Source organism: Humulus lupulus, chromosome 8 (assembly GCF_963169125.1).
Source record: "Humulus lupulus chromosome 8, drHumLupu1.1, whole genome shotgun sequence".
Classification (NCBI taxonomy): Eukaryota; Viridiplantae; Streptophyta; class Magnoliopsida; order Rosales; family Cannabaceae; genus Humulus; species Humulus lupulus.
Window position 1 is genome coordinate 177846893 of NC_084800.1, and position 26272 is coordinate 177873164.

General features: G+C 36.0%; 1 protein-coding gene across 3 annotated transcripts; it reads right to left on the reverse strand.

Moving 5' to 3' along the window:
- Positions 1 to 7221: 7221 nt before the first annotated feature.
- Positions 7222 to 25387, reverse strand: LOC133798705 (THO complex subunit 1). Of its 3 annotated transcripts, XM_062237146.1 has the most exons (23): positions 25122 to 25387; positions 24859 to 24951; positions 24710 to 24743; positions 24535 to 24618; positions 24305 to 24379; positions 23855 to 23948; positions 23096 to 23241; positions 22719 to 22790; positions 22182 to 22254; positions 21364 to 21429; positions 21183 to 21229; positions 20475 to 20546; positions 20219 to 20344; positions 20032 to 20097; positions 19896 to 19937; positions 11731 to 11847; positions 11545 to 11627; positions 10234 to 10300; positions 9001 to 9072; positions 8783 to 8833; positions 8456 to 8515; positions 8217 to 8366; positions 7222 to 7962 (listed from the first exon to the last, which is right to left on the reverse strand). In XM_062237146.1, exons 3-23 carry the CDS (start codon positions 24710 to 24712, stop codon positions 7708 to 7710), a joined length of 1821 nt encoding a protein of 606 aa, XP_062093130.1. In that variant the 5' UTR covers positions 24713 to 24743; positions 24859 to 24951; positions 25122 to 25387; the 3' UTR covers positions 7222 to 7707. The 3 variants fall into 3 exon arrangements, with proteins under 3 accessions (XP_062093130.1, XP_062093131.1, XP_062093129.1); XM_062237147.1 differs by lacking the exon at positions 24859 to 24951 and having other exon boundaries at positions 10234 to 10297; XM_062237145.1 differs by lacking the exon at positions 24859 to 24951.
- Between the last annotated feature and the right edge of the window lie 885 nt (positions 25388 to 26272).

A 26272-nucleotide genomic window follows, 5' to 3' on the forward strand; every position in this document is an offset into this window, starting at 1 on the left:
ACAATCCAAACAATCCTCACAAAAGAAAGTTCACTTCCAATAACTCTGGTAACCAAAAACCTCCCAAGAAAAAGGCACTTAGTCCTAAAGGGAATGGGCAGTCCGGCTCATCCTCTAATGGTCATAAGAATGAGTTTTTCAAAGGAAAGTGCAACTTTTTCCAGAATTTTGGGCACAAGAAAACTGATTGTAGAAAGCTCAAAGCTCACCTAGAGAATAAAGGTAACTGTCTTGTGATGGTTTGTTTAGAATCCAATATTATTGATGTGCCCTCAAATTATTGGTGGTTAGATACTGGAGCCACAATTCATGTTACGAATTCCTTGCAGGCAGTGACAAGTTGAAGAAGACCGAGTAGTCTGGAGCAGAATGCGCACATGGGAGATGATACAAAAGTCCAAGTTGAATTTTTGGGGACAGTTAGATTACAGTTGAATACAGGACATTTTTTGGAGTTACAGGATGTTTCTTACATACCCTCTTTTAGGAGGAACTTGATTTCTGTATCTATTTTGAATAGGCTAGGTTATAGTCTTCTTTTTGGAACTGGAAAACTCACTTTGTATCGTGACTCTCTTTTGGTTGGAAATGGAACTTTATGTGGAAATTTATATAAACTTGATTTTCATGATGTTACTTCTGTTTCTTCAACTTCTTGTCTTAATACTGTTGTTGGCTCTAAACGTGCAATATTAGATTTGAAATCTTCTATGTTATGGCACAAACGTTTAGGTCATATCTCTAGAGACTAAATGGAAAGGTTGATCGAAAATGGGGTACTTCAAGATCTGGATTTTTTAGATTTCACTGCCTGTGTTGATTGTATTAAAGGAAAGTTAACTGCCAAAGTTAGAAAGAGTAAAACAGACAGGTGCACAGGATTGTTGGAGTTAATTCACACTGACATATGTGGACCTTTTGTTCCACCTGCCATGGGTGGTTATAGATATTTCATCACCTTCATTGATGATTTTTCCCGGTATGGCCATGTAGAGCTCAGTCGTGAAAAATCTGAATCTTTGGATGCGTTTGAGATTTTTAAGACGAAAATTGAGCTTCAAAAGGGGAAGAAGATCAAGGCAGTTAATTCTGATAGAGGTGGAGAGTATTATGGGCGTTATGATGAAAATAGAAGGAACCCCGGGCCTTTCGCTAGGTCCTTACAGGAATGTGGCATTGATGCAATATATACAATGCCAGGTATACCCCAACAGAATGGAATTGCTTAAAGAAGAAATCGCCCTCTTCTTGACATGGTGCGATGTATGTTGATCCATTCTAGTTTGCCGGAGTTTTTATGGGGTGAGGCATTAAAGACTGCAGCTTATATCTTGAATCAAGTGCCCAGCAAGTATGTCCCAAAGACGCCTTATGAGCTATGGTCAAGTAAGAAACCAAGCTTGCGTCATTTTCATGTTTGGGGTTGCAAAGCAGAAGTGAGACCCTACAATCCACAGTCTAAGAAACTTGATCTGAAGACCATTAGTGGCTATTTTGTAGGCTACACCATTGGATCAAGGGGTTCCAGATTTTATTGCCCATCTCACACCACCAAGGTTATAGAATCAGATAGAGCTGTCTATTTTGAAGATGAATTTGGTTCAAGTCAAGGGACAAGAGAAATTTTTTTCAGGGAAGAACGCATTTTCATTCCTGTACCTGTCGCTTCTGCTCCTATTGATGACCTTATGATTGAACAGATTCCAATAGAAACTCATGATGAACCTCAAAATCAAGAACAATGTGAAAATCTTGATGTTGGGGATGATGAAGTTATGGTGAAAAGATCACAGAGAACCTGTAGGTCTGCTATTCCTGATGACTACCTTATCTATTTGCACGAACATGAGTTTGATGTAGGAGATACTTCTGAGCCAGTCACTTATCAAGAAGCCATGATTAGTCCTAAATCTGTGCTGTGGATGGATGCAATGAAAGAAGAATTGAGTTCTATGTCACAAAATGAAGTTTGGGAGTTGGTTGAACTACCCAAAGGTTGCAGACCCATTGGATGCAAATGGGTGTATAAGATCAAATGTGACTCGAATGGACAAGTGGAAAGGTATAAGGCTAGACTTGTGGCTAAAGGCTATAGCCAGAGAGAAGGAATTGATTTCAAAGAAACATTTTCACCTGTTTCTACCAAAGATTTGTTGCGAATCATTATGGCTATAGTGGCTCATTTTGATCTAGAACTCAATCAAATGGATGTGAGGACCGCCTTCTTGAATGGAGATTTGTCTGAAGATGTTTACATGACTCAACCTGTTGGTTTTGAGATGTCTGGCAAAGAACACATGGTTTGCAAGCTCAAGGAGTCTATCTATGGGCTTAAACAAGCATCAAGGCAGTGGTATCTCAAGTTTAATATGATTGTCACTGCAAATGGCTTCAAGGAGAATGTAGTAGATCAATATACATGAAGGTCAGTGGGAGCAGTTTTATTTTTTTTAGTATTGTATGTTGACGACATCCTGCTTGCATCTAATAATTCTAACCTATTGTCTGAGACAAAGCAACTTTTGTTTAGCCATTTTGATATGAAGGATCTTGGTGAGGCTTCCTATGTGCTTGGGATTCAGATTCTTTGGGATAAGGCTAATGGTATTCTTCGTTTGTCTCAGAAGACTTACATTGATCGGATCTTGAAAAGATTCAATATGCATGCATATTCTCCTGGGAAGGCACCAATAGTGAAAGGTGACAAGTTCTCAAAGGCTCAATGTCCACAAAATGATAAAGAGAGAGATGAAATGAAAGTTGTTCCTTATGCGTCACTGGTTGGTAGCTTGATGTATGCTCAAGTATGCACACACCTTGATATTGCTTTTGTTGTCGGCGTGTTTGGTAGATACTTGAGTGATCCTGGACTTAGCCATTGGAAAGCGGATAAGAAAGTCATGAGGTATCTTCAGGGTACAAAGGATCATATGTTGACTTACCGGTGAGCTGGCACTCTTGATATAGTTGGATTCAGTGATGCCGATTATGCAGGATGCGTGGATGATAAAAAGTCCACTTCAGGCTACATTTATATGATGGCTGGAGGAGCTGTTTCATGGAAAAGTGTCAAGCAGACACTCACAGCTTCTTCTACGATGGAGGCAGAGTATATGGCGTGTTATGAGGCTACTTGTCAAGCAATATGGCTGCGAAATTTCATTTCAGCATTGAGTGTTGTAGACTCTATTTCGAGGCAACTGAAATTGTATTGTGACAACTCCACAGTAGTAGCTTTCTCTAAGAACATTAGGAGTACTTCTCGTTCAAAGCACATTGATATAAAGTACTATTTTGTTAAAGAGAAAGTCGTTGAGTCCATCATTTCTATTGAGTACACGCCTACCACTAGCATGTTAGCAGACCCATTAACGAAAGGCTTACCTATATGTGTGTTTTTAGAGCACGTTGCCCGAATGGGATTGTTAGGAGCCTAGCTTGTTGAGCTCAGTGGGAGTATTGTAATTTATGTATTGAACATGCTACTATTTTGTATGGATTGCTTATAGTTTTGTTCTGAACATGCATAATGATAATTGAAGTCACTTCTTATTATTATTGCGTATTTATGTTTATATATATATATATATTATTGTTCATCGAAATGACAGGTACAAAAAGGAGATGAATGCGCATAGTCTCAATTTGTCGTACCTCATGCATGTTTTGTTTGATAGTTAATGGTTGTTATAATATTTAAATGTCTACAGGGCCAAGTCATATGTAATATTTGTATCCTATCGATATGATATTATGTGCGACTTATTTGATTGACATGTGTGTGTTAGACAATATTGTGGTGGTTTGATTATATTGTCCAAGTGGGAGAATGTTAGAATTATTATTATGGACTAATATAATCACAACCATTAACCAAAGTGTCTATTAATTACCAATAATCCTAATGGGATGGTTCACACTTACTAATTGCATTAGAGGCACATGGAGGGACCCTAATGACTATATGCTGGCCCATTAAACTATAGTCCACCATCACTAGCATAATGAACCCAATTAACCCACTAATACCCCTTAGGGTAAGAGGGCATAAAAGGGGAAGAAGGCATATAGTTGCATAAGGGAGTGTGGTGGTATTTTGGTAAGGGATTGCTCTCCATTGGTCTTCTATAACCATTGCACTTGATCTTGTGTATTGTGTATGATTTTGGCAGATTTCTAAGGGTGGAAATGGCTTAAGATGGGATTGGCAATATGGAAGGTATGTTTTCTTCATTACTTAATTAATGCCCTAAATAAAATATGATCTTGGTTGTTGCATGAGCATTTAATATTGTTGTTGAATCTGATTTATAGATATAATGATCATAGCATTGTTTACAATCTCACCTCTTATGTAAGTTATATTCTTAGTTTCTCTATTGTTGATTTTGTTTTATTTTTTATTTTATTTTTGGCCATGTGAATAAGTTTATTGGAAGTAGAGAAATGCTACCACATTCGGGGCAGCTCCCTTACCCTTAGGGACAGTACTAAGGCATTGATCTTAACTCAAATAAATTATTTAGCTATAGATAGAATTTGCTTGGACATCTAATTGGTATTGGGAAGCATACCTTGATCTTCATTGTATCAAACCAGTTCTAGGACCATCTTCATTGCTCTCCATAGCCATAGAAACCACAGAATTAGCTGCATATATAGGGTGTAGAATTCATCTTCATTTTTTAGAATTCACCTTGGTTCCCTTGGATGGATTGGATCACATATAGGGCTGCCTTCAGTCCTCGAACTGTAGCGAGTCATGCTATTTTAAATTCAAGTCTCCATCTTCCTGATGGGAGTTGGAATGTCTAAGAGCTTTCATGTTGGTTTGTTCCTTGTTCCATGGTGGTCACAGTGTGGTCACAGATGTAATCAAACTGACATATTGGTTAGGAAAATGATTGTATAATTGATTCTGTTCTTCCATGAAATGAATTAGGCCATTCAGCTCCAAAAATTGTTTTTCTTATTTGGTAACCATCAATCCACTTTCTGGAAGCTCTAATTTTTCCCATATTTTGTTTATGTGAATATTCAACAAGTTTAGAACCTTATCGTTTTTTATTACTTTATCTGGACATGATAACAGTCGTCTTATGATATCATTATGTTTTGTATCCACTTCATTCTATATGGGTAATTGTATAGGTTCATACTAATGTGAAAAATATTGAGAAACCTTGTGAGCAATAACTGTGTTCTTCAAAATGGGCAAGTCAGTAACATGTTTGGTGTGCTTTTAAGAGAGATTTAGAAGCCATACTAATTAGTAAAATTTCTTTTTTGTTTTGTTTTAGAGAGCATAACAAGTAACATTAGAAATATTTGGAAACTTTGTATATTCTTTTTTTTTTTTTTTTAGATGATATAGTAATGATTGGTTGTGGGAAAAGAAAGATGTAATTATGTCCCCACATTCTAATATTAGAAAATAATTTGCAAAACATAAGGTTTGGACATCCCACCATTTTTTTCTAGAAGAACTAACTACTAATTAAGCTACCAACTTAAAAAATGAAATAAAATTTGTCCCACGTAAAAATCAAATAATTGTTTCTCATTTTTGTTCCTTTATATAACGATGCTCATCTCTTAATTTAGCTTTAATCTTTGATAATATTGGTTTTTGATGATGAATTGTTAAAACTACATTTTTATCTATATTTTAGTTTAGTAACAATATTGACTTTGTTATTGATAAAATGGTTGATTTCAAAAAGAAAAAAAAAATCTTTTAATGTAATGCTAAATTTGTGATGTAATGTTATTTCGAACAGTGTGTTAATTATTGTGCTAAATTTTATACAATATTAAAAAAAGTAATGATATGTGCACCAAAATTATGCACATCAGCTGATGTGACAGTTTTTTTTAATCAATCATATTTATTGTAGACAGGACCCACTATTTTAAAAAACAGTACCACATCAGTTGATGTAATGTTTTTGTTCATAATTTTAGTGCACGTATCATTATTCTATAATAAAAAATACATGTTTTGTTTACAATATTGTCATTCTTAAACATTAATGATAGTTTTTATTAAGGACAAAAAGTTTTTTTCCTTTTGAACTATAACATTGTAGACTTTTGTCCCTCGAATTTTTTAGCAAAAATACCCCGAACTATAGTACTTGTATACTTTTGTTCATTCCGACCAAAATAATAACGATTTGTTGTCGTAGCAGTTAAAAAAATATTAAAAAATACTTTTTATTAATTGATTTTAAATTAAAAAAATCAATTTAAAATGTAAAAATTAATAAAAACGTATTTTTAAATTCATTAAATTATATAAAATCCAATAAATAAATAATCAATAAACATAATTTTTTTAATCCAAGTATAATTCTTTTAAAGAAAACTAAAATCAATATTTCTAAACTAAATTAAAATCTTTAAAGTAATTAAATTATAAACTCAACCAAATCTATATTTAAAATGTAGATAATTAAACACATTTAGAAAACAATCAAGCAAAAAATTAAAGATTTTAATTTAATTTAGTTCAAAGTATAATTTAGTTTAGAAATATTGAGTTTAGTTTTTTCAAAATTATATTTAGATTAAAAAAATTAATGTTTATTAATTTTTTATTTATTGGATTTTATATAATTTGGGTACTTGGCAAAATGGCCTAATGTTTTGAAAGTAGGTTATTGTGCAAAATGCACTATAAAAGGGGTTTATTTTCACCAATTTCTCTATATAATTTAATAAATTTAAAAATTAATTTTTATCACTTTTTTATTATTAAAATAATTTTTATTCATTTTTTTAATTTATAATCAATTAATTAATAAAAAAATAATATTTTTTTAACTGCCCCATCAACAAATTGTTACTATTTTGGACAGAAGAAACTTAAGTCCACAAATGTTATACTTCAGGGGGAAGGGTATTTTTGCCAAGCGAAAAAATTCGAAGAACAAAAGTCTACAAGTACTATCGTTTGGGGAAAAAAAAGTATTTTCTCCTTTTATTAACTATCATTAATGATAATTACTTTTTACATAACTATCTTAAAATGCTGCATTAGAACATAATTATGAATATTATGCTTATTTTTTATATATTTAATTATTTATTGTGCCAAATTTAGTATTCTTTAGATTACACATTGCAAATGTTCTAAAATTATATATACAGGGAGAAGATTGTCGGATAAGCCATTGACTCGAATTTAATTAATTAAAGTGGCAATCCCAAATCCATTCATTTCTTCTAAAGAATATTTAAAAATGGAAGAGTTACACTCAAATCTCACTACTTGATATTACAAATCATTGATGGAATCTCAATATTTGTAATTATTTTTGTTCACCCTATACATCAAATGTTTATCCAATTTCCCGTGGAAATTGTAAATTTTCCTAAAAGAATATGACATGTCACACCATTATTACACAGTTCTTGCATTTTATAATGTAACAACTAAAAGTTGAGAGTCATCATTTTCATTTTTAGCTTTCAAAACTTAAAAAGGAAAAAAAATTGAACAAAAGTGAAATGACTAAGGGCATAAACAAGTATTGATCCTACAAGAAATACTTTTGCAGATTTGAAGAAATGAGCCATTAAAGTTTCATTAAGCTGATTATGATTCCTAAGGAAAGGGAGCATTACAGCCTGCAAAAGTTTGCATGGTATTCCAGGAACGAAGATGAGTTCGCTCTCTTCCAAATCGAGCTTGATCTTGACATCTCAGGAAGCTGCATCTAAATCAACCTCACCCTCAATGATCCCTGCCTCTGCCTCAGAATCTGCTTCCAACTGACCCATCTCTTGACCGGCATCTGTGTCAGAACTTTGCTTCTGGTGTTCATCGGGCATTGGACTGCCACCTTGGGACACCATGTCAGTCACACCAGTGGTTTCAGGTTCAGCATCCATTGGGGTTGTAGAGGCATCAAGATCACCCCTGATTCCTTCATCATTCTCGCTAGCAGGAGTCGCAATCTTTACCGATGAGAGAGAACAAAATTAGAAGACAATAAAGAGAACAGAGCAAAAACAAAAAACTTACTATAGAAAGCAAGGGTAATCAAACATTCACATACTATTAAGGGAAAACAAGAAGAATTATCAAGAAACTTGTCAGTGTTTATTGAAGATTCATATAATACCTAAATTTGTCACTGGCTTGTATAAAATTCAATAGCAATGAAAGTCCAAAATGGAAAAATAGAATACAAGATGGGATCAAACTATACCTGATTTTCTTCTCCTTGCTGTGCAGTACCCTTTGCTTCTTCCTTTTTAGCACGTTTAGACCTGTCATTTGGTTTAGACTGGTATTTGGAACGAAAATCGGGTGGTAAGAGTTCTATAGGCACTACTCCCTCAACACCATGGTCTGTAAACTGCAATGAAATCCAGATTATTTTTTCATCAGGCTTGGTGAAAAAGGGATTAAACAATGATGATGTGTTAATTGTCAAATTAGTCATACTTTAGAAAATCCCTCCAAGTCCTGTCTAGCTGAAAAACGTAGACCTTTCCAGCAATAAACCTGCATAGCAGTACTGGTTATTAGATGGCACAAACTCAATTTTTAAGTTGAAGATAACACTAATGTTTTCAAAATGAAATCCTCAGAACAAGCAAATTCGAAATGTTACTGAATCAGCTTTAGAGCTAGTGCAGTATTGGATAAGAATTATCCTAAAAAATAGAATGGAAACTTTAACAAATACAAAAGCGGATATCAAACTAAACACCACAATTTTATTGTTGGTTATAAAAAGATGACTTGAGACACTCAACGTTAATTACGCACCCTGTTGTTTTTATGGTGATATTCAGCTTCTATCCCAGCAGCAGGATCCATCTGTAACATGAAGAATTGATTTTATTTGGTAGTTACCAGAAGATTTAACCAGAAATGGATATAATATATGAACACAAATAGCCAACATATGCTTAAAAAAGAACATAAAAGAGTTTAAAGTTAGTCAAATGGGCAGCATCAAGTAAAAAGATTATAAAGGTGCTCACATCTTCAGCCAGAGGTTTCCAGTATTCTGCTATTGAGGGAGTCTGAACACGTTGAGGATCAGTTAAAGCATTCTGGACATGTCAATGATAAAAACGTTCAGCAAATATTCTGGGAATAGTTAAAAAGAAAATTATGCTAATTCTGTTTCATGCCCTTCCACAAAAGCTACACACTGGTAAGGTTTATCGTGTTCCGTACTTGGGATAATTAGATAATACCATTAGGAATTTGATAAATTACATAATTTATTGGTTTCTAAAAATAAAATATATAAACTCATTGATTTCAGTTTATATACAATTTTTATACTAAGTTAAAAATACAAGGAGTGACTTAGGAGTAAAATCTGTATGTAAACTGAAGATCCGACAGGATGATTTTGTTATTTTCAAAACCCTAAAGCGAATAGTAGTCAAAACCCAAGGATATTTAGTGGAAGAAAAAAAAAGATAAAAAGAAAAAAGAGAGAATAGAAAAAGAAAAAAAAAAACCAAGGATATTTACGTAATTATTCCCTAATTATTATTTTGTCATGAATTAATTATTCCCTAATTATTATTTTGTCATGAATCGTAGTAATATTCACTTTTACAAATCCAAATGAATTTCTTTTCATTCCCCTAAAAAATTCAAGGAATCAAAACTGAGTACTATATTGCTGTTATTATATATATATATATATATATATATAGTATTGTTAGGACTCTTACATTTCTAAATCAAGAGAAGGAAAGATTTTAACTTTATAAATCAAAGATAAGTTATGACATATTATGAAATGAGTTCACTTCTAGTATTACTTTGAAGTTAGTCAAGTGGTTCGATGGGTAAGTGTGAGTAAATTAAGTTCAAATCCTCGTAGATGTTTCTTATGAAAATATAAGTACTACAAACACACACAAGAGAGAGAAGTCCTAAGTCTCAAACCAACAATTTATTGGCTCCGTTCGGCTGAGCTTCTGCTTTTAGCTTTTCAGGAAACTCTTCCTGAGAAAGCTACTAAAGCTGGCTTCTGTTAAAAGAGTTTTTTAAAGATAAAAACTGAAACTCAGTGGTTACCCAACCAGCAGCAGAAATGTTTTTGGAGCTTCAGAAGCCAAAAGCAGCTTTTAAAAGCCCAACCAACCAAGGCCATTATCTGGCATGCTGCCAAAGCATATAAATTAGCTTCTTCTTTCCCCCCTCCCCCTTTTTTTTAGTGAAATCAGAATAGAAAGGCAAGGATAACACACCGGATTCTGATCTGACCATTTCCATAATTGAGAGAGCTCTTTATTTCCAAGTCTCCACCTCGGCCTGCTGAAGCATATAAACATAAAACACTTTTAAAAGGAAAAAAAAACATCAAGAAGCATGTTCCTTTATTTAATTTAGATGGATATAAAAATAAATAAATCACGAGACCAAACAAAACGGACAGGAACACACAAGGCCATGCAGTAAAAGACATGCGAGAGACCAGGAATATATTGATTTTTTTTTATCTTATTCAAATTTTAAACAATAAAGGCAAAGAAAGAAGTCTTTACCAAACAAAAGAGAACAACACAAACAAAACAGATAAAAACTAAGAGACAATCTTTCCAACTCATTATAAGCAAAGAAAGACTATTTTTGGGGAAACGAGAGTTTCTATGCCTAATAATACCCAACTAGCTAGTACTATCCCTCAAACAAAGTTTATCAAAAAGTAACTCCATTGGACTAAAATACACTTATATCGGCATGAACAAGTTTTTCTAACTTCTCTTTTCTCATATCCTTCTCCCTCTCTCTCTCTGTCCAGTACCATCTCCCTTTCAGCTCAACTTCCATCTTCATCTCTGTACGCCATCCTTCTCATATCCTCCACCGGCTTTGAACAGGTAAGAATCACAAACGGAAACTGTCCATGTCAAACAATCTTTTTGCATCGAACACCGTCTTTGAGAAAGAAGTTCAAACCCCACATCAAACCCATTTGATCGTTGAATGAACCTCATTTACAACACTCAATTAAACACTGTTCGAATCCCGTTAACTCACCAAGAAAACATTTTTCTAATAGATTTGAAAAATTCCTAATTTATGTTATGAGTGATGGCTTATTACAAGAATAGTTTATGATCATGTAGGGGGTATTTCAATCTTTCAATGTACCTAGTGGGATATGTTTTGATAAACATTGCTTGAGTGATAGCAGTCTCTAGTTACCGTTTTTTAATCCTTATAAACAGATAAAATAAACAAACAAGCGGGCAGCATCAGTCATCAAGCTCAAGATTATAAGATCAACATCGAGTAAGTCTTCTTGAAAGAAATTAAAGGACAGTAAAGTCTCATTAAGATAAGAAAGCCACAAAGAGACCCACAATTCAATTCTTTCCATACTCCAGTAACAGAAGAGTTCAACGGGAAAAAGAGCCTAGGTGGGAGACGAAATCCAAATCATAAAACATACCCATCTCAAATAAAATTATCACTACTCATAAATAGATATCTAAAGAGGTATGTCCAACACAGAATGCCTTCATAGGATAGGGAAAAAGAAATTAATTGCATACCGTTTTTTAGCTCCATCTTGGACAACTTTCTTCTCTACTGGTTGTTTTTCAAATGGAGGACAGCCATCACGTTTCCACCATACCTAAGCACAAAATGATCACTAGTAAATTAAGCTTCAAAGCAACCATCAATTTTCTTTCTAAAAGTCTAAGCAAGAGATAATTAGGCATCAGAGACGTTCTCACCCAATTCTTTTCACGTTCGAGTATATGCTCAACTTTATGAAGAAAATCTTTACCCTTTGGTGGAGTCATCTCAAGCAGCTTTTTAACATGCTCCTCGTATGATTTTATTTCCTCTTTCTGGAAGCAACGTCGTGTTGTTAAAATTAATCTTTACAATGATGTCTACACATAAATCTGTATTCACACGCATAAAAGTCCAAATAAAAATGAACTTTCAATAGAGAAATTTTCCTATAAAAATATAAAATAATTTTTTTTTTTGAAAAATGAGTTAGAGGTCGAAGTGACCTCCTCTCAATAATATTGGAAACGCTCACTTACGACGAAGGAATACCGTAGTAACATAGGGAAAAAGAAAACAAAAGTTATGACCACAAATGCACCCACCCCCTAAGAAGATCCAAAAAGAACACACCCTCAAATTCTTTCGTTCTATACACCCAAATGGCAATCCAGAACCTGATTTTATCCCAAAGATTGTCCACTGAAGAAGAGGACTCGTCAAAAGTCCTAGAATTTCTCTCCAGCCAAATAGCCCAAAATGTAGGGAGGACTGTACACTACCATAAACGCGTCACCCTCTTTCCTCCCTCTAAATGAGAGAGGAACAATTGCGCACAAGAGGGAGGCATACACCAATCGACCCCGAACTCTTGTAAAACTTTATTCCAAATGATACTGGCGAACGAGCACCGAAGAAACAAATGGCCCACTAACTCGCTATTTTTATTACAGTTAGCACACTGATTTGGCGACAAGGAATGGAAAGGTCTCCTCCTCTGCAAATTATCATGGACACTTAACTTGTCAAGGAATAATAACCAGCCAAACACTTTAATTTTGTAGGGAACCCCACTTTTCCATAACCTCTTCGCCCACGGCCACTCTGGCCCTAACTGATCATAGGCTAAACTGTGAAAGACCGATTGGCAACTGAAAACCCCGCTACTCTCTGGTTTCCAGATCCTTTTATCTTCCAAAATTTCCGGCAGATGCACATCCTTAATCAAATCTAACATCTCAATCAAGCTAGGAATCTCCCTGTCGAATAAATTCCTTCTAAATCTGAAGTCCCAGCCTAGACCTTCGGAGCTAATACCAACATCAACCACTAACAAGTCTCTGATCGAAACATTCGCTGCCTCGGACACCCTGAATAAATCATTGAACCGAGAGCTCAGGGAACAGTCACCAATCCACTTATCCTCCCAGAAGCGAATCCTGTCACCCCTCCCCACTTTGAAAACCCCTCCCCACTTTGAAAAAGACCCTACGCTTATACTCCTCATACAACAAAGAAATGTCTCTCCACGGACCACGAACTGAAAATCTACTCCCCACGTTTGTATCCCAGAAGCCAGCATCTTCACCATACCTACTGCTGACCACCCTATGCCATAAAGAATTTTTTTCCAAGGGAAACCGCCACAACCACTTTATAAGAAAAGCCTTATTCCTCAAAACCAAATTCTCAATGCCCAAGCCTCCGTGACTACGAGAATTACAAACATCGACCCAGGAGACCAAATGATCGGCACCTGACTTGTCCGCACCTTCCCAAAAGAAATCGCGCATCAGTTTCTCAATAGTCATCGCCACATTCTTAGGGATACAAAAAAGCGACAGGTAGTACACGGGAATGGAAGACAGAACAGATTGAATAAGAGTCAGCCTCCCACCTCTAGACAGAAAAGCACTCTTCCAGGAATCCAACCGATTAGCACATTTAGATATCACCGGGTCCCAAAACCCTTTGGAACGAGGGGAAGCCCCCACAGGAAGTCTCAAGTACTGAATAGGCCACTCACCCACTTCACACCCAATCTCACTAGCTTTCTGATCCACCAACTCTTTCTGCATATTAATCCCCAGAAGCTGACATTTCTGCAAATTGATAGATAACCCAGAAACTCCACCGAAGACCTTTAGAATGTCCAAGAGAACCACCGGGGACTCCTCATCATTTGCGAAGAAAAACGTATCGTCTGCAAACTGAAGGTGGCTCACATCCACTTTATCCTTCCCCACTGAGAAACCTCTTAGAGCCAAGGCACTTTTAACTTTATCTACCATTCTACCTAAAACATCCGCTATCAAAGTGAACAAGAATGGAGACAGAGTCCCCCTGGCGAATACCCCTATAACCTTTAAACTTTCCTCTCGGACGCCCATTTACAAAGACAGAGTAAGAAGTGGAGGATAAACACCCATGCATCCACCTCCTCCAAACTTCACCAAAACCCTTCCTTTCCAAAACTAAATCCAAGAAACCCCAGTCCACACAATCATAAGCTTTAGTGAAGTCTATTTTAAACACCCAACTTTTTCTTCCCTTGCTTCTATATTCCTCCACTACCTCATTTGCAATCAGAACTGTGTCCAAAATCTGCCTCCCCTCGACAAAAGCACCTTGATTTTCTGCAATTGTGTCTAAAAGAACTCCTCGAAGTCTATAAGCCAACACCTTTGAAATAACTTTGTACAGACTAGTGACTAGACTGATAGGCCTGTAGTCCCTAACCCGACAGCTATTCAATTTCTTCGGAATTAGGCAAATGAAAGTTTCATTGGTCCTTTCGTGGATAACCTCATCCCTGAAAAAATCATGAAATACATCCATCAAATCCTTTTTCATTACCTCCCAATTGTTCTGATAAACTGCAATGGAAAACCCATCTGGCCCCGGGGCTTTAGAGCCATCACACGAAAAAACCGCTTGTCTGATCTCGTCCTCAGCAAAAGGACGCTCAAGGAAGGAAGCCATAACCGACGAAATTGGAGACCAGGAAATCCTGTCCACCCCCACCCAATCTCTCGGGACCGCCGAATACAAAGATGAATAAAAACCCACAATAGCCCTTTCAATATCAGGGTCTTTATCCCAAATAGTTCCATCCTCTTCCTCAAGCCTAGAAATGAAATTCCTTGCTTTCCGAGCATTAAGGATGCTATGGAAAAGTTTGGAATTAGCATCCCCTTCCTTTGCCCATCGATACTTAACCTTAAACCAAACACTTCTTTCTTCTTCAAAAACAATTTGCTGCCAATCCTCCTTCACCTTTGATCGTTCCAAAAGAAGATTCTCATTCCAAGAATCCCCTTCCTCCAATCTATCCAACTCAAACAGTCTTCTTTCCAAGAAATGTTTCCGCATTTTCCTCTCCCCAAAGACATGACGACTCCACTTCTTAATATGACCACGAATAGAAACTAGTTTTGACATAAATTTCATGCCCAGCCCCCCTTGCCCCTTAGCTGAACCCCACCACTCCTGGAAAAGAGAAGAGAAACCCTTGTGCTCCAACCAAGCATTATCAAATCTGAATGGAGAAGGGCCCCAAGACGGAGGATTAGAATCCAACACTACCGGACTATGATCAGAAACTACCCGAACCAAAACTTCCTGTCGAATGAAAGGATAAAATTCCGACCACGAAGGAGAGTGAAAAAACCTGTCCAGCCTACAACAAATTGGCTTATGTCTGAAGTTTGACCATGTATAACGACCATTTTGAAGCTTTGGATCAACCAATTTTAATTCTCTAATCAAAGCGTCGAACATCTTCATGCTCCTAGTATTAGAATTGCTATTTAGCTTCTCCTCAATTCTTCTAACCACATTGAAATCTCCCCCAACACACCAGTTATCCCCACAAATAGCACTCAACCCAGCCAATTCATCCCAAAAACTGTCTTTGCTACCATAGACTACAGGACTGTAAACACCTGAGAACCACCAGGGACCCTTCCCCTCAGCCTCCAAGCGAATTGAAACGGAGAAATCCCCGACTAAAGAATCAATTACAGAGACACACCTCGTATCCCAAACTACCAAAGTGCCTCCCAAACGGCCAATTGGATGCTGATAAATCCAAGCTTTAAACCTAGATCTCCAAATGCTTCCAATGAAACTCCTATCTACTAAGCACCTTTTTACCTCTTGAAGGACAATAATGTCTGGGTTTACTTTACAGATCAATTCCTTAATTGCTTTCCGTTTGCCTTTATTGTCGCAACCTCTCACGTTCCAAGTAAGCATCCTCATAACTTGTAACTGTGCCCCAGGCCCCTATTTTTCCTGTTTCCATAGTTAACATTAAAGCTCAGCTTGCGTAATTCCCGGTAACTTTTCTGAGATAGACTGACAGAGTCTCCTAAACTTTCCCCTCCCAAAGCAGAATGGATCACCGATATACCCAAAGAATCCATAGTCTTAAGAAGTCTAGACGACTCACTCAACTTCTCCTCTTCCTTGCTCCTAATATTGTCGAGAGAGGCTGGCCTCTCCTGCGAAATACCTCCCTCTGGCGACCCTTCTACGCACGCAGTCCTATGAACTTCCTCAACCTGAGTGCTTTCTTCATATCTTCCTCCATCCCACAGGTATCTCACCTGCTCAACACAGTCCTCTTTGTCATTCATTTCGCCGTCTCCAATCTCATCCACATATTCATCTTCTGAACTACCTGAATCTAGCTCCTCATCGTTTGGAAAAACTAAATCCTCCTCTTCTCCTACAGTTTCAAAAGAAGGCTCCCCCCCATCTTGAACTTCTATAAAATACTTACTTTCTACGCCATTGTTATTTTGCCTGCGAGAATACACTTTCAATCCAGCCATGTTATCTTTAAACTCTGACTCCTCCTCAAACTTCTCCAGCAGGACACTCTGCTTCGTATTGAACTTCCTTCGCACCAAAACATCCCAATAAATGATATTCCCTTATGAAAAACTGCCACGCTGCTTAGGATAAATTCCTTTAGAATTGGGCAGCTTAGCTATTGATTCTGTCCAAACCAAACCGTGGCCCAAAACCTTAAAAATACTTATTGGATTGAAGAGAGCCCTTGGCATGACAATCAAATTAAAAAGACAAGGCCCATTTGTCAAAGAAATCTGAAACCGGCCCAAAGAAAATGCTGAAACAACCCAATCGTTTTCCTTAAAATGCCACGTGTAAGAATCATTTTGAACCTCCTTTTTGAAAGTGAAGCACGTGCTTGCCATCCCTCTAAAATTAATAGATAAGTCTGACTTTATTCTATTAAATATTCTCCTTAATGGCAGGCATAAGTTACGTGAAGCAACGGAATACTCATTAATGTCGACCATGTTTGGCGCCGACCCTCTCCTTGCTGTCTGCAACTTCCGATCATTCATGGCCACCATGGCACCGCCTTCCATCTCCTCAGCTTCCCCACACGTCTCTTCCTTCTCACCGTTGGTCCCCTTCTGCTTCCCCAAACAACCTCCTTCATCAGGACCCGAGCCACACCTAGACTCCCTGGGCGTTTTCCTCACCCAGAATTTCGTGACCGGAAAAAACTTCTTCCCTCGAGCTTTAAACAGACGCAAGGAAAGCTGATTGCCATCATACGGCAAAGAGATCAAGCTTGGAATAAAACCCGAAGCATCCCCCTTCACTTTAATACAGGCACAAAATAAATTCTTCATTTCCAAAGTATGCTTGTCTATAGCTAATAGCCCTCCACAGATTGAGCCGATTACCTTGAAAACATGGTGGTTCCATATATTCAATGGAATACCTTCAATACCAATCCAATCATGTTTACAAGAAATTTTCCTGTTCTCCATTTGATTTCTCCAACTCCATTTTGCAAAGAAGACTGTACTCACTCCAGGAATAGTAACTGAGCCAGTAGAGATCAGCCTTTCCTGCTCCCTCTCATTCGTACACCAGATTAGGGCCCTGTCGTCTGAGAAATTCGAAACACATAACTTTTTCCCCCACCATCTTTGGACTCCCTCATGAATAGCCGACCAAGGGCACCGACTGTCCCTTCTGAACATGAAAACAGCCAACCTCCAATCGAAACAGGCCTCATCCCCTGTTAACAAAGAATGGCCATCCTTTGAAAACACATTTTCCGGTTTGACTGCCCCTTCCTTCTCATCCTTGATCACCTCCTTGGGGTTTCCTTTAACGATAGAAGCCCAAGAGACTTTTCTATCCACCTTCCTTCCGAGATCTCCTTGTGAATCAAAGCCCCTCTTCTTAACCAAGTGCCTCAGGCAATCCTCTAGTCCTTTCCATCCCTGAGCAAAGTCCTCCTCCGGAATGATGATCGAATTGAAAGCACTGTTATTGAGTACGGAAATCTTCAAAAAAACTCCTCTAACGTTTTGAAAACATTCCAGCCACACCCTCGTGGAATTATCCCTGTAAGTTCTCCTCCGATGCACCCTGAGGTCAGCTTTAGCATCGATCAACCACACTACTTCTAACAGCCACCTAGAAGCGTCTAAAGATAGTGAAATCTCATAACCTGATAGCCTTGTCCTCTCGCAAATCCTTACTGAGCCACCATCCTTAGAAAGGGTCAGCATAAACACCTTGAAGGCTGTACGAAAACTCCAATACCTCTGACCAGAAGACAAGATGGGACCCCCGGAACCAGAATTTTGTTCAAAACCAGTGGAAAAATGGACATACTTCTTCCCATAACCAGTGGGGTTATGGTGCGCATTAGATCTGGACATACACTCTCTCTCTCAATACACTCTCTCACACTACTACTTCATCATCAATTCCTCAGCTTTATTAAGATCTTCGTATATATATAGAAAAATTTGTATATTTCTTCTATTATAAAAATATAAAATAAATAAACTAGTCAATCTTTCATGCTCAAACAAAATCAGTAACAAATATCATAGAATCATAGCATAACCAAGTATGCAATAAAATAGCCTCGTACAAAGAATAGAAGGAACGAAAGATATACCATTTTAATTGTGCTTACTGATTGAAAATTAGTATAACAAGAATATATGTTTCTTAAAATAACAAGAAGACAGGTCCTTGTGGCATTAAGTGATAAAAAGTAGATATGGGGTTATTGATAATCAATGGGATACCAAAAGAGGGGAAAGATTGTCTTACAAAGGACCGTGGAAAAGTATTGCGGCACTATATGATGATTTCCTAAGATTGGTACGATTCAAGGTGGGTAATGGTGAGAGGATCAGATTGTGGGAGGATGTATGGGTAGGAGATGTTGCCTTAAAGGACTTATTTCCTGATTTGGCACTAATCTCTAATGCTCATAATACAAGTATAAAGGAGGTAGTGGTCGAGGGTGAAGGATTGTCAACTTCTAATTGTGGGTGGAATCTCTATTTTAGAAGGAATTTGAGAGAGAGAGAGGTGCCAATTTACTAGAAATGCTCCAGATTCTTGAGCACAAACCAATATTTTGAATGTTGAAGGATTCAAGAGTTTGGATCCCAGGATCCAGTGGTAAATTTTCTTGTAAGTCTGCTTTCCAAGAATTTGTATCAAATCAATCAGTGGTAGAGGAAGGATGGGCTAAAATAATGTGGAAAATTTGTGTTCCCTCAAAAGTCAAGAAATTTGGGTGGTTGATATCTGCGAAAAAACTTAATGTTCATGAGATCTTGCAAAAGAGGTCTTTCCAGTCTTTGTCACCGAGCTGGTGTGTTTGCTGCAAGAACAATGGGGAATCTCTCTCCCATCTTTTTTTGGAATGTTCATTTACATCGTCATTATGGACTCGATTGTTGAGTGAGTTCGGCATCTAGTGGTGTATGCCTCAAAAATGCAAACAGTTGCTGGCTTGCAAGCTTAGAGGAGGCACAAAGACTTCTAGGTTGTGGTCAGCATCAATTTTGGCTATCCTATGGGTTGTGTGGTTAGAAAGGAATGGTCGAATATTTGAAAATATAGAAAACAAAGTAAAGGACTTGTGGGAGAAGATCAAATTTTGGGTTGCATCGTGGGTTTATAAAACTAAAGGTTTTGTTGATATTTCTTTCCAAGATCTCAGCAGATAGTGGCTGTATTTTGTTTTAAGATTCTATATATTTGGCTTAGGAACTTTGATGTTTTATTGTATGATCTTTTTATTGCTTTAATCGTTGTGTTACCACAGTTTTCCTCCACCATAAGTGAGCTCCTAATAAATTTGGGAGGAGGTCAGTCTAAGACATTTGACCTCTGTCTCCTTTTCAAAAAAAAGTATTTGTGTGGGTGGAGATATATAACCCATACGCTAAAAAATTGTCTATGACTAGTATTAATGACACAAAATTCTCAATTTAACTCATTTTCTTTCTTTAGTGCAGCACCAAAACAAAATAAACACTTGTATAACTTGCCAAAACAAACACATTATAATACTTACCATACTCTCAGAAGGCAAATCCTTTTCAGTTTTACCTGGGGCCTAGTGGTAAATGAGAGTTAGTATCTACTACTCAATCAAAAAGCAAATAATCACAGATAAGAACTGAAATAGATCATTGCAAAATTAATATTACCTTCAGATAGTTGAACAGTACAAGGCACTGCACAAGAATATGGCGCCGAAAACTTGGGTCCTTTAACTGTTCCATCCCCATCGCCGCCCCCAAAGAAATAAAAAGAAAAGGGAAAGAAGAAAATAAGGCTTTGGTCAACCACAAAGTAAAAGCTAAATATAATTAAAAAGGTTTCAGCATTATTTACCTCCAAACCCATTAGTTTACTGCTAGTAAGATACTTTATACTAAAAGTTGCTGCTTCCTCCTCCAAATTATTGGCGTTTCCCTCTTCATCACTTAAAGGTTGAGCTTCAAATGTATTCAGCACAACCTGTATTATTCAAGAAATAGCATTTGGTATAGACAACAAAACAAAATAAGCATTCCAGTAACATATCACGAAAGAAAGGCAGTGTTGATATAAAGTAAACAAAAAAACCTATAAAGAGATTCAGTTATACCAATAAATTGGACAAGAATTTCTGCCACTTGATAGGAACAAGACTTATGGAAGCAGGATTGCAAAAATGTTCCTACATATTAAGAGAAAGACATAAACATTATAATAAAATAAATAAAGTTGTTAATTAACTGCTATAAAAATCAACACTACTTCCCACTGTCTATCAAAAATGTAAAAATAAAGAATCCACATCACGGAGCCAACTGTTAAAATAAATCTAAAGACTACGAATCTTGTAATCATTTCTAGCACTTACCATCATAAGCAGTTGCTTGCATGCTCACCAATACAGATGCAATAAATGACAAACCACACCACACGGGTAGGCAAAAGAGAACATCTACTCTTTACAAGTATGGGCTGATTTTATGGGCAAGAGCCAATAATTACACTTCATATGATATTAAGAGGGACCATAGATGGCTATGTAACATTTCCAGTAATTTTACAGGCAGAAAAATTGCTCATAGTTTTAACGCATCCTATGCTATAAGTAACAATATTTCATCCTTTTTAGTCTTTTTTTTTTATTATATATATATCTATATATCTTTTTCGGCTGACAAAGTAGTCAATGAATATAATTTCACAAAATAAATATAGTAGATTGTTTTACTCTCTGGAAGAGAGGTAAGAATGATTGATAAAAGAAAGCAACTCTTTTCATATTTTGTCACATAACCATGATTTCAAAGGATAGGTTTACCTGTAAACTCCAAAAGGTCTTATAGAAGTTGAAATCAATGGAAATGCCTGAAATTTTGTATAAAAGATTATTATATGCAATCAGTAATCAGCAATATTTGCAAGTATAGTTGCAATAATTAGAAAAATATTTTCACATAACCAAAAAAATATATATCATGAACTGTATAACTAGGATGTACCATCAGGGGGGTCTTTCTCATATTTGGTTTCATTTGATGTGTTAAAAACTCCTTTTATATTTACAGCTGCGAGCAATAAACAGACAACAAACAGTAAAATGAATATTGCTTAACAAAAAAGGAAAAAAAATGATTTCTTCTTTATGGGAAACATAATAGAAAACAGTACACAGGAGGATAAGATGTCATATTTGGTTATAGAAAGTGCAGAATATCCACTAAATTACGGCCAGAGATTCCAATCTTGCAATAAATCAGAAAAAAGAAAGTCTTTGGACTTATAGATCCATAAGACTACCCAAAATCTAATTTTTTTCCTACAAATGCATCAATTCTGATTCGATACCCTGCAGATACATCTGTTCCTTAGAGACGGAGTTGCCAACATGTCTCTAAAATAGCTATGTTCCAGACCTCTTTCTTCCTACTTAAAATGGGCCTTGTTCTCTCCCACAAGATATAATGTCTTGAAAATGTCGAGGCCAAGCCCAAACCACTCCAAATTCATCTGGGGAGATATTTAAGAAAGGGTGTCACTTCTGAAGAGTCTCCTTAGTCTTGAGTTTACCCAAAGTGAGTAGCCAGATTAAAACCTTAATCTTCAAAGGGGCTAATGCCTTCCAAATGAAAGGGCAAGGAGAAAAACTTACTTCTATTGATTTAAGTTTTCAAAATTGATAACATGAGTATGAAATAAATAAACATAAACTTTTATGAGATCATTTCTGATCTCTTTTCCTTTGAATTTTTCTTAAATTAATAAAAAGTAATTTCTTTTCAGAAAAATAAATAAATATAAAGTATATTTATATATATACCTGAACGCTCAGATAATGGAAAAAAATGTGCCAGGAACATTAGAATTCGTCCACAGAAGACCACGTCGGTTGCCTATATACTCAAATTCCAATTATCAGAATGAAGCATCACTTAATAAATATTGGAACTAAAGTTAATTATAACTCAAAATACTACAGTATCAAAAGTGGATGCAACAATTACATGCAAGAGAAGAAGGTTCCCAACTTATAATTTTTTCCCCCAATTCAAGCAAATAAATTTTTGATGTACATCATAACTGAATTAACGTCAATTTCAATTAGGAAACAATATAAAAACGACAACATAAAGAATGAACAAACAATCCTCGTTCCTAATGTTGAAATTTGAATTAGTGTAGTGCCTACTATAACAAAGTGTCAAGCAACAAACACACTAAATTCACCCCCAGCTGGCAGCTACTTCAAAAACTTTAAACACTTATGAAGGTCAATATGGACCGTAAAAAATGGGAAAATCTGTGTACAATATGAAATTATAACTTGTAATCTACCAAATGGTGACAATTCCAATACCTTTGATAGACGACGAAGAAGTTGATTGCATGTCCTCAACATCACAAGTTTACCACGAGCAAAGAGCTCAACCTGTTGGTGAATCAATAAATTTATATACAAAAATAAATAGGTCACTTTGGAAAGAAAAAACGAGTCCAAATAAATGCTTATAATAAATAGCATGAATGTGTATATAAATATATGCAATTATATGTCTAGAAGAAAGTGAGAGGACAAAAGAAAATAGAAAAACTTAATGAAAAAATAGATTTTTCTTTTTTCTTTTGTGATAGGAACTATAACTTTTACATATTAAAGAAAGAAAAACAAATTAGAAAATGTACTATTAAATATATCTCATGAGACAGAGTCATGACAACCAAGAAAGCACAAACCTTCCCTAATACATCCTGTTTACTCTCTATATAACCAAAGATATCTTTGCAGTTCCTCATTGTAGACATTTCAGTTAAGTCTTCTAAAAGCTGGAATATCATGCCGCCTTCAATGTGCTCCTTTTCACAAAGATATAATACAATGTCTGTTCAGGAAGGGGGAAACAGCAAAGAACCACGTTTGAGAAAGAGTCTATGAATGCTAAGTTGAAGATAAATTCCAAACACCCTCATTTGAGGCATATTAAAGCAGCACAACATCCATCATAAGCAAATAAACTTCTACTAGGTCTAAATTTTAGGTGCTTTTAAATATAAATGTATATATATATTTGGTGGATAGGTGCCTAATATATAGTCATGGTTTATAATAATATTTTCAGGCTCTACAATTTTCAGATTAATTATGATCGTTGTAGGTTTTAGGCTTATAGCTATGATCCACAATAAATTATAATAAATGTGATTTACAATTGGTTAACTTTACGGTTTGTACCAGTTCTAGTTCAAGTTTAAGAACCAAGTCCTAAAAGGACTATCATTTCAATAAAGAATTATGTATCAAAGCTTCAACAAATGGTACAAGTATAACTTGGCGTGATAATAGCTATGTTAACAATTTTACTTTTCAAGAAACCAAGGATTTTATATCAATAAAATAAAACAAATATTTGAAGAATTAAAATTGCAACAAATCTAGAGCACTGAATAATTGGAAACACAAATAACAAGAATGTACAAATAAAAACATGCACATACCGAGAAGACTCGGAATATGACCCCGGGTACTTTCTCCCTCATCTATTGATTGCCCATATTGCATTATTGGCTCCCCTGACTGTACTGCAGAAGACTGTATGATACAAGCACCAAAAATAAAGTGAGGCTCACTGCCTACAGTATATTGAGACAAACAAGGTGAAGGTTCTTTTCGGTTCTATCTCCTATAAAAGAAAACAATCATCAACAACCAACTTCAAATTACGGAGAAGGGCATAAAACATTATCTCAACAAATTCAAGTTAAGCACCAGGCCATTTGTTAGCATCTCTCTCAATTTTCAGATATTAAACATACATCCACATCAAAAGTCATAATAAAATGGTCCATTAATAAATATAAAAATGTAGCTCGTATACTTGCAACAAAAGTAAAAAGAATCTTATTATCTTGAAGTTCTCTTATAAAGAGGCAGATAGCAAAACATACCACCAGTTCCTGAAGCAAAGTTCGGAGAATATTTTCTAATAACTGATTCTCATCTTGCGCTAACTTTGTTTGTTTCTGTAATAAACAATAACAATAAATAAGAATAGCTAAGTCAGCACCTTCAAGATCAAAACATACAGCTGCAAACAAGAAAAGGATAAACAAAATCTTCCAGTCTAGTCCTACTTACCACAAAATGCTAAACAAGAAAAGAAAAAGAATATATTTACCTGAGGTTTAATGACTTGTTGAACTGTTTGTAAAGCAAAAGTTTCAGGCGGCCCAGGTTGCAGTATGGCCCTCCTAAAAATTTCCTGGGAAAAGGAAAAAGATGGGTTATTTGTTCAATCACCCAAATATTTATTAAAGACAAACATTAAGAAGATAAGGATACAACTGACTGACCATTTGGCTGCAGGAGGAGTCAATGATACACAACCTGCAGGTGTAATCAAACCATATTTGATTATTCTAAGATATCAAAGCAGATGTTGACTAGATATGATTATGAGTTATATGTACATTTTTTTCTATCTCTAAGCAAAACTACACACCTCACTTAGCTACACTGTTTTTAAGCATAACCAGCTTTCTAGAAAATTGAGCAGTATAACAACTGCTTTTGGACAAAACCCCAAATTTGAAACCTACATGAAACACTTGAACAATTATATATGAATACATATATATATATATATATATGTTTATAGATCATCTCCTTAAACAATCTAGGTTAAACTAGCAACGAAATGCTCGGTGGAATCACGGTTGTCCAATTGTGGTGGAATCGAATTAAACGAGCTCCAAAAACCCTAACCTTTTCCGGAGATACTGTAAGTGAAATGAGCAGAGTCTTCGGCAGAGTGAGCTCGGAACAAGTTGAGGAGCAGGAGGTGTATATCTCGGCCGAAAACTTGGTTGGTCGTAAAAATGTCGAACAACACCGGAAAATGATTCGAAACCAATGGAGGGCCGGTTTCCCGGCGAAGCTTAGTTGGGTCGTCCGTGAGGCTAACGAGAAGTGATTCTGAGAGGCAAACTGTCTGGAGAGCAGTAACTAATATGGGGAAGGAATTAAAAATCCAAAAATACTGTTTTTTTCTTTCTTTCTTTTTTTAATTACAAATATAAGGATAAGAAACGACAAAAACATAAATATAAACAATATTTATAAAGAATTAATTACACAAATATATTTTTGTAATCAACTTTAAATCTAATTTGTAACAAAAAAAAATAATAATGCATATTTGTAATAAAAATATACAAAACTAATTTCCTCACTAAAATATATATATAGGATTTTTCTCCAATACAGCTGCCGAAAACAACCCCACCTGTGCGGTTGCTTTATTTGACTCCTATTGGTTGGAGTTATTTAGGATATAGTGGTTATTGTATACCTTAGGAGTTTAGTAAGCGGTGTGTTTTACTTGGCTTGAGAAGTCCGTTTTCAGCAGAAACTTGGAAGGGGCCTCACAGCTTGCCGTCGGCGACAAAGAGGTTGGAGAAATGCGAGGGCTGTCAAAGTGAACACAGATGGAGTAGCTGCATGTAAATGGTGTGTTTTACTAGGGTTTAAAAGAACGTTTTCAGCCGAAACAAAACGGTGTGCCATATGATTTTCTAATATTGTTTTTTAGTTTTTTTGTTTTACTAGGCTTGAGAAGTCCGTTTTCAGCTGAAACTTGGAAGGGGCCTCGCAGCTTGCCGTCGACGACAAAGAGGTTGGAGAAATGCGGGGGCTGTCAAAGTGAACACAGATGGAGTAGCTGCATGTAAATGGCGTGTTTTACTAGGGTTTAAAAGAACGTTTTCAGCCGAAACGAAACGGTATGCCATATGATTTTCTACTATTGTTTTTTAGTTTTTTTCGTATTTAGTAATTTTTCTCTATATTTTGGGCTTTGTCGAAATGAAAATTTAAAAGTCAAATATAACAATTGGAATGGAAATCCTTAATGTAGG